The following is a 12,519-nucleotide window of genomic DNA, read 5'->3' on the forward strand; positions in this document are numbered from 1 at the left end:
GCTTGAGGAAGACACATGGCATTGAACTGAAGAGGTTGACATATTGAGAAGAATGTTATGATATTTTATTATAATGCTTAATATCATGTTTTAAGACAAGTGTTAGATCGTTATGATGAGATTTGAATAATATGTAATAAACGGTTGAAGTTTAATGTTTCCGCGAAAGTTTTAATTCACTTTGATGAGATTTGAATAATTATGTAATAAATGGTTGAAGTTTAATGTTTCCGCGAAAGTTTTAATTCACTTTGATATTTGAAACCGTGTTTATGAGTAAATATATCGATAATGTAGGGCACCGGGCTCGACTCCTTACATTGGTGGGGTGGGGTGGGGTGGGGTGGTTTCGAGGGGGTTTTGAAGCCCCAAACGCTCCATCACATATGATCTTAGAGAGCTCCTTAGAACTTTGAAAGTGGTTCAGGGTGTTTATGAATTCCTAGCCAAGTATATTTTTATGAACTTGAAACTAAAACCATCTGGACCCGGGGATCGGTCAACCACACAATCCCAAACCGCCACCTTAATTTTTGAGAAAGAGAAAGGGGCGATAACAGATTTCCATCAGCCGATGGCAAGTGTTTAATGTTGTGACAGTCAAATCAATGGCCTGTGACTAACCTGTTCTTTGAAGTTCATGATCTTCGGACTAGCATACAACCCGTTAGCTTTCGCAGAATATATTATTAGTTTAATAACATAAAAAATGATAAATTTTCTATTTTAAACCAAATTATCCTTCTAATAATATAAGTGAGGAAATGAGAAGAAAAAAAACCCCAAATATCAATATCAAAAGCGCCGAAATGGCAAATGTAAATTCGCTCTTAACTCGAGCACTCCAGAAACTATGCAGCTATAATATAACAACATTCAAAGGTTATAGTAACCACCCAAAAATGGGACAGTCTGGTTACAAAATAATATAAAAGATCTAATCATCATGTCCAATGCATAATCAAAAAACCTGTGCCTTTTGGTTCTTAACTTGTCACTTAACACCATTCCAACTAATTTCCTGGCTGCATTCACCACAAATAGTGGTGTGTCCCGGTTTCACACCTTGACTACTTAAAGTCAACATATGGGCTAAGTTTGTGCAGTTTCGCAGCACAAAGCGGTTCCTAGAACACACTCGAGTGACCAAAGGTGGTTTCTTAGTTGTGGGTTCATCTTGAACCGTTGGTTTTGTGATGTGGACTTGTTCCCATTCTATGCTTTTACGGTAAACTTCCCAAGCCATGTCTTGTTCCTCCTTTGATAGCTTTTCGTCTTCGTTTTCTTGTAGAAGACTCTCATGTTCATGATAATTAGCAATCCATCTGAACCATGAATTAAACACATATTAAATAAAGCAAAAACAAGTAATCATTAAACTTATTAAATTTACCTAGATTGATGTTTTTCAAGTAATGCTTCCATGAATATGTCAGAAGAACCCGTTGAATGATGAGGATCTTTTTGTTTTGAAGGATTTGTTTGCGTGCTTGCCACATTTTGGCTTTCATCATCACCAAAGGCGAAGAGATGTAACATCTCTTCTTTGGATATTGTTCGGTGTACTTGTTGTCTATCAACAACTCTTGCTGATAGGCTCTCCTTAGTGACCTAATTTTTAAAGATCAATGATTGATGAATGTCATTACAAGAATTGGTGGATGTTAAAATATTAATAATCTAACTTTTGACAAAAAAAAGAAAAAAAAAGCAATGTTGGAGATGTATTCAAAAGAGGGGTGTAAATGAGCCAAGTTATTCGAATCGGCTCGCTAAAACCTTGAATCGAGACGAGCTTAAATGAGCTTGAGTTTAAACATAAGCTTGTTTTATGAACGTGACCAAGCTTTACAAATTCAGCTCAAGCTAGTTCGTGTGCCTAAACAAGCCATATAAATTTATGAAATATGTTAAATATATATAATTATATAATACATATTATTATATATAAAAGCATGATCGAAATTGTTGAATAGAATATATTATGTTACATACAAAATATGATTAAAAATATAAAAAAAAATTAAAAATGTATACAAATGATTAAAAATAAATGACTCAGGCTGGCTCATGAGCCTACAAGCCAATTATTAATATATGATTAATATATAATACATTAAATATTGAATTAGCAAGCTCGAGCTTGAAAAACAACTTGAGCTCGAGCTTTAAAAAATAAGAGCTCAAAACGAGCCGAGGCCAAGCTCAGCTCGTTTACACCATTATTCAAAAATCAGATAGTGGAATGAATCTTTCAACCATTTTGACAGGTTTTCATTCTACCTAATTGGCCAGTAAAAGAGCAAAAAAAAAAACAAAATCCCAATTTGACCCGTTTATAAAATTCAGACGCTATTACCTGACGCTTATAAATCTTTTCTTCCATCGTGCCGTGTGCCATTAGACGGTATGCAAAAACCGGTTTTGTTTGTCCGTATCTACAATGTAAAAACGCAGTTAACTTTTATATAAATTTATGTTTTTTTTCTAACGTAACCATTAAATTAATAATTTTATACCTCCAAGCCCGATAAATAGCCTGCAGATCATACGTCGGGTTCCAAGAACCATCAACAATAATAACACGGTTAGCAGCATAAAGGTTAATACCCAAAGATCCCGCTCGGGTCGATATTAGCGTGCATTTGACACGTTTATTAGACGGATCATTAAAATTGTCAACCAGTTTCTGTCTCTCGGACCCTTCAGTTTGTCCATCTAGCCTGTTTTACACCAAACCAAAACAAGATTTAAGCAAAGAAGAAAAGACTACACCCCTTGCATCTAATGATATTAACACACCTGTACCAATCTTTTCCCTTTTTCCAACATTTTTGGGCTCTCGCGTTACGGGTCAATTTGGAAATATGGAGTTCGATTAAATCGATTGTGGATAAACTTTGGCTGAAGACGAGTGCTTTATCGCCAATATCAGAGCACAAAGTTAAAATGTCAAGCAGTAAAACCATCTTCCCACTATTTTCAGCATCATAACCATTTTCCTTAACAATATCATCCCACCAATTCTGTACAGCATTAAAAACATGTAACCGCATTACCAAACAAGTACTAATTTTTGTATATGATATTTTTGAAAACACATTTGAGAACTTAAATACCTCCTTGAAAAAGCCATTGGCATTCTTTTTATCTATTTTGTTTCTCGACTTATCTGGAAGGAAAAAAACATAAAAACATTATTTGCATGATGTCAAATTAAGTGTATGTTTATCAAAATGTATATCTTACCTCCATTGGCCATGGTATAGTCCATATTATCATCAGTAGAAGTGTCTTCAAAAGAGCTGTCATGTTTGCTCAAGTCTTTGTCTCTCATCAGTTGCAATATTCCAGGATGATTCCATATCTAACAAGTGTAACCAATATCATTTTAATTGTATAAAGAGGAGAAAATATATAAAAACTAAAAAGCAAAATAATATATAGGCAGCTAAGGGAAATAATGTATAGTGACGAGAAAATGAATGTTCCACTGCAATTTCGAATCACTAGAGAAGTCAAGAATTAGACACTCAATGATTGTACATTTAAATGATTGTAGAAAATATTATTTCTTTTTTAAGTGACGAGTAGGGGTGTAAATGAGCCAAGCCGCTTGTGAGTAACACGATCCCAGCTTGCTAAAAGCTCGAATCAAGCCTAGCTGAAGCCTAAAGGTAATCTTGTTTATAAACCAGCATATGCTTCACTTATCAAACCCGAGCCAGCTCTCAAACGATTCGAGCTTGAAAAACTACTCATGTGTCAACCTCGAGATTAGAAATCAAAGTCAAAAGATGTATTTTTGGTACTAGTCAGGATGTGTTGACCTGAAAAGCTTTTTGTCAAGAATTTTTTTGACTTTTGTATGAATAAATAGTGTGTCGAATTTAACATAGGACTCGTACAATTGAGACCATTTTCAAAAATTTGTAACAGAAAACCTGAACTGACATCTAATAGGGACCAAATGCAAGACAATCTCGCAAACAAATGGAAAAGGTGAAATTTGAGCAAACCACAGGGGCCATCTGGATAACTTACTCTTGTTTTTACAGAAACAAGCGTTGAACCGGCCCATTGATAACCAAACAGGTTAAAACCCACTTATGGATTATAAAAGTAAGTACCTGAGACAATGCTTGATAACCGGCAAAAAAGTTCTTCTGGGTCTTTTCACTAGAAGCCTTTTCTTGAGTGAGCCCATGTACATCAAGAAACCGTTTGTAGAGTAGCCGTTGCATCGCAGAAAGCTTAACAGCGATTACAAATACGGTTTTTGGAGGTAAATCCTTCTTAACAACATTCATGTCCATTCGTTGCACAAATCCTTTTAATTGTTCATAGAGAATGTGAGATCTCTGGTTCATGATTTTGACATCCTTTGATGTGGAATTAGCGTGTTGTCCGTTTTCAATAGGGTTTTGGAAACTGCAAGATATGGAGAGCGTGGTTAGTCATACACATGTAGTAAAGTCAATGTAGCAAAAGACATGTAGGGTAAGTTCAAAAAGCTCGCAGAAAACTAGCTCAACATTGGCTCGTTTTAAACAAGCCGAGCCAAGCCAAGCCAAGCCCAAGTAAGCTCGGCTCGTTGACTTGCTCGTTAGGCTTGTTTAATATATAATACACACGCACACGCTATAACATAAATTTTATATATTTTTTAAAACGTAAAGTTTTTTATGTATTTTTGAACAGACGATCATTTTTTAACGTAAAATTACATATATTAGATGTGTATGCTAAAGGTATAATTTCTTTTATATATATCAATGTGTAAAATATAATGATAAAAGAGCTATCTCGGAGATCAATTCTTTTAATAAACGATCTCGCTGGATTTGTGGACAAGTCGGCTCGGCTCATTTACACAAATAAATGGTTGGGAAATCTTTCAACCCGATTGACTACTTGACTCAAAAACTATACCCAAATCAACCATCTTTCATGTGCATGAGTTAAAATTACCACCTCCGTAGAAGACAAATAAGGGTTGACAAAGGACTTACCGGTTTCTAAACTCTTGACTGCTGCCAAGAAATCCTTCCCTCACAAAATCAACCATCTGTTTTACCAATAAATCGTGATGACAACAAAACCTTTAAAGCCATTTGCACTTAAAAGACTAGTTAGGAAAAAAGAAAAGAGAATGGTGATAGTTGCTTACACAATAATATTCCATGAGGTTATTCTGAAGAGGTGAACCTGTTAATGCTATCCGCCTCTGGCACTTGACTAGCTTCAAGGCCTGGGTTGTATCAGCCTGCGTGTTTTTAATCATGTGCGCCTCATCACAAACAAGTATATCAGGTCCATCCTGCAATATTTTTGGTACATTGTCAAAATACAAGCTATATTAGCACCAAAAAAACATAGGTTTTTGGTAAAATTTTAACATTTTTTTACTTTATTTTTGAAACTTCGTTACCAGAATACGCAAAGATACGTCATATATGATAACAATAATAATAATATATTTTACAGTATCAACAGTCAAGTTGAGAACCATAACAACTAATCATGTGTTAATTCTCACGTGATCAAGTCCATTCATATGTGATTACTGGTAGAGGTTCATATGAGAACAAAATGAAAGCTCAAGCCACAATAGTACTTTACAATTCACACGTTATTGGACTTGCTCATATATGAATGGGTCCAGGCTATTCACATGTGAACAAATCAAAGAACATGGGATGTTACTCATCGATAATCACATAAAATAAACTTAATCATATGTGAGTTGACCCGTCATTTCTAGAAATATGATATTGGGCAAAGGTGTATAAACTTCACTTTTGATACTACTTACATCAAAATGCTTTTAGTTATGTATGGGAGATCTTGGTGCATTTTTGTGAATCTAAATCTATGCTTTTGTGCAATTTTACATGACTGCATCTAATTACAAGTTAAAAGCTGATGCATCGTCTGGTTTGCAGACAAAACAATCGCGTCTAATTTTTTCTTTGAAAAATCTAGCAATATCTAGCTCATTTTAAAGAGCATAAATACCGAGTTTATGATATAAACTGTGTGAAATTCTGCTCATTTTAATGAGATAACCAGTTCCAAAATGAAGATTAAAGCACCCACTTCGAGTTGGTTAAACATGGACTGATGGAAGTCTGTAAAAATTACCTGAAGAACCGTGCGAAATTCTTTAGCCACATGGCAATCCTTGATATGCCTTCCGAGAGACAAATTACGAAAATTAGTGTACCCAATTAACAAGGCACCACCCTTTGCTCTCCACTTCTTTAGTAACTCAAGTCTTCTATCCCTACAAACATCATATCAACAATTTAATATCATTAAAAATAAGTGAAGACAAGAAAACTATGTTTTAAGAGCATGAGCATCATTACTAATAAAATGCCAAAAAAAAAAAAAAAAACCTTGGAACATCTTCAAGCATGTAGACACGAAGAGGCTTAAATTCGTTCGGACTCCATTTTCTAAACTCATGCCTCCAGTTATGCAAAACGTTTACAGGTGTCACAATCATAACAGCTTTAAGTCCCAAATCCACACATCTTATAGCAGCATACAGAAAAGTTATAACCTGGTAAAACCACCAATTAGTTCAACTTTGTATCTATTTCACCACCAATAGTAATCACTATTCAAGTTTCCTAAATGTAATATATATATATATATATATAACATTTATGATATCTAGTTATTATTTTGTTAATTTTATTTTCTTCAATATATATTACCTCCTGCATCAAGTTAATTTAAAAAGAGAATCACTAAATAATAACTAGAGATCATAAATGTTTTATTTGTCTCACTTAATTTTATTAAAATTTGAACATTCATAAAACAAAGATTGGAACCCCTAATGAAAGTTGATTTGACTTCAATGGGAGACTTCAAACTTGATTTTTAGTGTGTGATGTCTTCCCTTAATAAACTCACATGTGAGCAGACTAATTCTGATAAATAAATTCTAAGGGCCGAGGGTCTCTCTGGAAGCCACCTCTTTATTCCTTTGGATAGAGGTACGGTGTGCCTACATCCCACCCTCCCCAGACCCTACTTATAGCTTTGCTGTCGGTGGGATTTTACTGGGTATGATTGATTGATTGATTGAAATTCAAGGGCATAAAAAGCTAATTATCATAGTACCTGCAATGTTTTACCTAGACCCATGGTATGTGCAAGAATGCAGCCGAGTCCTTTATCTCCTGACCTAACTTTAGTGATTGACTGTATTATATTTTCCCACATAAATCTTACACCTGCAACCTGCATACAGTTAGTACAGATTATTACAACGTACGTTAAGTATTCATAATAAGTTAAACAAAAAGGAAGAAAAGGAACCTGATGAGATTTCAATTTGGTTGAGATGCTTTGTGGAAGCCTCACAGCCTCCTCATTTTCCTCCCTCACAACATTTACAATATAACCGCTTTGTGCATCACCTAACATATTAAGGGTAGCACCCGTAGATACATTCGCCTTAAAACTTTCATAACTAGCCTTCATTGATTTCAGTGACTTTAAACGCTCAGCTTCTAGTGACTTAAGGCGCTCCTGACGGTCCGACAGTCAGATTAGTAAATTATTAACACATAAAATGACTTCACAATCCTACAACTAAATTATTGTAATATCAATATATGTATGATACCTTTTCGATGGAGATTTTTCTTTTAGTGTCTTCTCCTAATTCGGCATCATCAAGAATTCTACGAATCTTCTTCTTTCGTCTCCTTTTGCTGATGTTTCACAAAGAAGGAAATTATGACCCATAACCCATTTATAAGCAAATGTGTCAATTTGGTGTGTATTGTACATCTAACGATCCAATAGGATAAGCGAGTGAAATGAGCCAAGGTATGGTTAAAAACATCTCAATCTCACTATTAATAATAAATTAAATATCATCAACTTCGTTAAGAGAGGTGTCGACTCCAAAGGGGCAGGGGTATGTCTTTAGCAGGTTAGGGTTTGCAATTCAGAAAGGGGTGGCGGCGCAGCTTGTTGCCCGCCTACCTGCTATATTGATGTAATATCTATGTTTCATCAGTAGAAATAAAATCTTTATAAGTCATGTTAGTGATTAGTTTATTAAGAGAGGATAACAAAGTGTTTGTGGACCAAATCTGTTTTGACCCGCACAAAAAGTAAGGATACCTAATTGTGACCTTGAAGCCATCAACTGAATTATTAGAGTCGCTATCTGAACTTGAAGATGATGGTGTAAAAGCTTTTTCTAACTGTAAAGTCAAAGGCTGTAGAACACTTGGAGAACAGCAACAGCATTTCCAACTTGAACCAAGTGCTTTTAACATATATTCTTCCCCAAGATTCCTTCTTATACACGAAAAACAAAACAAGTTTGTGCATGACTTGCAATTTACTAAATCCCCAGTATTCCCACACCATCCACATAAACACTCAGCACAATCAGGATCCTGCAATAAAGAACAAAACCCAAGTTATACATTTTCAATCCCAAACGACAAAACAAAAAAGACCGAAACCAAAAGTTTTCAAAAACTCAAAAGAACGAAATTCGATTTGACCCCAAAACCAATCCAAACAGACCAATGCACACCCCGACTAAAAAAACATTACTTTTTTCTTTATATATATACAACTAAAACTTTTTAAATAAACGAGCCGGCTCGAGCTTTTTACAAGCCAGGCTGGAGCTCGACATTTCAGCTCGTAAAGAGCTGAACCCAAGCCAAACCTGGCTAGACTCAACTCTTTTACAGCCTATTCATAACTGCAAATGCCTACCGTTTCTCTCATTCTCTCTTGTAACCGATACTTGCAGTTTCTGCAAACAATCACTTTCAAGGTTGGATGTGTATACACGTCATTAGCGACCTTATCACAAGCCGTACAATGGAACTCATCAGCAGAGTGGTCCCCATCTTCTTGATCAAGATTTTCACTATCACTGGATAAAGAATCAGAGCCATCCACTTCAACAGATTCGACATCAAAATTGTCAGTTTTTACAGTCCCGCCCTTCTTGCTCTCCGACATTTCAACACTGTCAGATGACCGCTTAGTCCCACAAAGACCATTACTATTATGATCTTTCATTTCTGTAGTATTTGATGATTGATATGCAATATTGTTACTCATGTTGTTTTCATCAGTTTCCTTCATATCCTCCTGATTATATTTCAAAAACAAAGAAATGAGTTTGTAATCCATAATGTACAAAACCAAAATTAGATAGAAATAAAAAGAGCACTTAAAAAATATGTATTTTTTCTCATAAAAGTCTATCCGCTTGTTAAATTTGAACAAAAATATAATTATTTTCTACTTATTAATACTAGATTCTAGATGAGTAATACTTGATGAACTTATGTTTTAAAGGAGACAAGTGGAAAGGCAAAGTTCGTTCAATGTTCGTCTTTTCCTTTCCATTTTTCTATCAACAAGTTGATGATAACAAGTAATCTTTCAGAAACAGTATAATAAAAATACATGAGCATGGATGACATAACTTAAAACAAAATAAAATAAAACTAAAAACATATTAAATTGTTATTATAATGTAATTTGTCAAATGATGTTTGCATGATTTCATCCAATCATAACTAAGAGAGATTTAAAAGATATCAACATGTTAAGAGGCATTTTATAATAAGACAAAAAAAGTATGTTGGTTTTTTTATGTGCAAACAATTGTTAAATATAATTTTACCAAAAATAAGACAGATTGTATGTTTGTTTTTTAGGTGCAAAAGACCGTTAAGAAACTTTACGAGAAAGTACACTGGTATTTTCCCATATAGAATATGTGAGAACACACCTGCTTTAACTTCCTCCTGTGTCTCTTTTGATTCAAACGAAGCAGAAGCTTACGTTCAAGATTTACGTCATCTTCTTCTTTAACCTGTCAATGCCGTTGGCAATACATATATTTAAGCTAGTATCCCCGCTGTTTATAATGTCTAGATGGTCAAATGTGATAAATTAAATTGTTGAATAACTAATATAGCCAACAATATCTACCTTTCTGAAGTTCTTGTGATCTTCAGACTGGTATAATTCTCTCTCTGTCGCAATAGCATCAGCAACTAATGGGTCACTCAAATTGTCATCAATCTCCTCCACCTATACACAATATAAAAATCATAATACCATATTATAATCGAAAGAATATAGGCTTTTCATTAAATATTTTACCTCATCTACACCAGGAAAGTTGAGTCCCAATTCCTTAGCTTGTTGGGGCGTACTGGCCAAGTATACTGAAGCCCAGTTTTTGCTTCCAAATGCAGTACTGGTTGATGAAGAACATAGTTTATTGAAAGATGACCAGTCTAGATTGCGTTTGGTCTCTTTATCTTCTTCAGGAGCAAGACGTTTCCCAAGAAACCCACTAGCGCCTTCTTCTAGAAGCTTACCATGATGTCTGTCAGAAAAAACAATGCATAAATGAAAGCTTACACAACTCCTAATATTGTAGTTTGAAAGGTGGCAGTTTCCATTCAGTTACTTATGAATGAACCGATTCGGGTTGTGCTTTTTATCTTGAACGGATCGAACACGTAGAATGTCATCCAAACTGAAGTTTTAATGCATAAGACCTCATAAATCATTTTTACTAAAACAATAGACTACTTTCAAAATAATCTATAACTTTTGCAATTACATTTGACAAGCTAACTATTTACGTAAAAATAATAGCATATTTTGATAAAGTGTTCTGGGTCAACCATTTGACCCAAACGAGTCAGACCAATAATCCATCAGTCCACTTTTTTCATCTCTAATTATTAGTAGCGGTGTGAACGAGCCAAGCCGCTAGTGAGCTACTTGAGATCGACTAGCTAAAAGCCCGAATCAACCAAAGCTTAAACGCCCGAACTTCGCTTATAGAGCTGGAGAAGGCTCACGAGCCAAAACAATAATTATAAACAGATATAAAGAATATGATATAGTGATAATAAATAGTAAACGAGCCGAACTCGAACTTTATGTAAAGCTCGAAGCATGCTCGAATTGGCTTGTTTAGACTCCTGATATTAGTTATTTTGTAGTAACACAAGCTACCTTCTAACAGGCCTGTGAGTTTTCAGATACTTTTCAGCATCTGCAATTGACTCAGTAACACCACCGGTGACCTGTGATCCAACCCAGTGAGTCCTATTTTTCCATGCTTCTGTACAGCATCCATTTGGTGCCTGGCTTTCTATCCACTTATAAAGACTCGGGAGTTCAATTCCCGCACCATCAAGTTGCTCCTGCACAATAAGCATATTGTAAGAACCAACAGGCATAATATAAAATATGCACTTAAATAAGTGAAGAAGCAGACCAACAAGTGTGCGCTCTCGGTTTCAAGGTCATCGAGCTCGTATTCCCATTTTTCTCTGAGAGCTAGCATTTCATCAGCAACAGCATTATCAAGCTATCGAAGAAAAGAGAAGGAACAACTTTATTAATCATTAAGTTTGAAATTTAAGGTGTTTTGTTTATTTTGAGAGGATAACACTAACGTACAGCTTCCCCTTCAAGAGATTGTGATAGCTCTTCTCGCACTTCAACTTCCACTTTTGCTAGTGACTCGTCTTCAAGTGCTTCTTGTGCCTCTGCAGCCTGTAGCAACACAGCAATTGTGAATCCAAATAAAAAAGGGAAAATGACTAAGAAATTATAGGTTAATACCATAAATTCCCAACATAATGTCTCAGTCAGCACAAAAAAGTAAGGGTAACATGGACGATGGATAACAATAAAACGGGTTGTTTTTCATTGCGGGTCTCACAAATTTGTCCATTTAGTATGTAAAAAAAAACATCATCATGCCAACAACATAAATCATCAAATTTAGACATCGAAGATGTATGCATTAAAATACACTTCGATCAATTTTGACCCGTTTCGCGTTTATCTGCATTTTACTATTGGCGCGTTTGAGATTTCTATTAACCAGACTTAACAAATTCATAAGTAAATGAACCAAATTTGTCCACCTTTAAAAAGATGCAAAGATAAATCAATACCTTGCTCTCAACTGTTAAGAGCTCAGCAATTAGACCTTCAATGTCTTCATCCGTAAGAGATGCCTGCAAAAGAACAAAACCACAACAGCTCAAACTTGACAATCAAAACACATGTAATTCATAATTTTGTCCATTCAAGTATGAATAAATGTTCGACTTGCCTCGGGATGTACCTCACCATCCTGACCAGGCGTCAATGATTCGTCGCTGTCGCTATCATTGATAAAAGAGTCACTTGATGAACTGCCAATATCTTCTTCTTTCACCTCACATTTATCAACCTCCATCAATGATAAAAATTAAATACAATGATACTTTCCTAACCTGCAGCTTTACCATAATCCATCAGAAAACCTAAAACAATATATCATACTACATCACATCCTCATACATGCAACACTAGGTCAAACAGAAAACCGAAAAATCAAAGTTACTGAAAAAATCAAATGTAACTGATTTCATGCATAACTGGCACTAATTATGCAAATCAAGGACTAATGAGCAATAACAAATATGTTGGATT

The 12,519-nt window shown here is 35.0% G+C and overlaps 1 protein-coding gene across 1 annotated transcript; it reads right to left on the reverse strand.

The window, feature by feature from the left end:
• Nucleotides 1–962: 962 nt before the first annotated feature.
• LOC143559512 (protein CHROMATIN REMODELING 20-like) lies at nucleotides 963–12,283 on the reverse strand. Its single transcript, XM_077048055.1, has 25 exons — nucleotides 12,170–12,283; nucleotides 11,997–12,059; nucleotides 11,494–11,589; nucleotides 11,309–11,401; nucleotides 11,044–11,234; nucleotides 10,174–10,402; nucleotides 10,000–10,101; nucleotides 9,797–9,880; nucleotides 8,764–9,147; nucleotides 8,152–8,432; nucleotides 7,647–7,733; nucleotides 7,336–7,558; nucleotides 7,138–7,257; nucleotides 6,402–6,568; nucleotides 6,145–6,286; nucleotides 5,171–5,320; nucleotides 5,013–5,068; nucleotides 4,131–4,431; nucleotides 3,250–3,367; nucleotides 3,120–3,172; nucleotides 2,809–3,026; nucleotides 2,520–2,723; nucleotides 2,360–2,438; nucleotides 1,394–1,611; nucleotides 963–1,325 (listed from the first exon to the last, which is right to left on the reverse strand). The coding sequence occupies exons 1-25, from the start codon at nucleotides 12,281–12,283 to the stop codon at nucleotides 995–997; spliced, it is 4,104 nt and encodes a 1,367-aa protein (XP_076904170.1). The 3' UTR covers nucleotides 963–994.
• Nucleotides 12,284–12,519: the final 236 nt, after the last annotated feature.

This window comes from Bidens hawaiensis, unplaced genomic scaffold, assembly GCF_021521415.1.
Source record: "Bidens hawaiensis isolate Kalapana, Puna unplaced genomic scaffold, B.hawaiensis_p1.1 tig00019923_1, whole genome shotgun sequence".
Lineage (NCBI taxonomy): Eukaryota > Viridiplantae > Streptophyta > Magnoliopsida > Asterales > Asteraceae > Bidens > Bidens hawaiensis.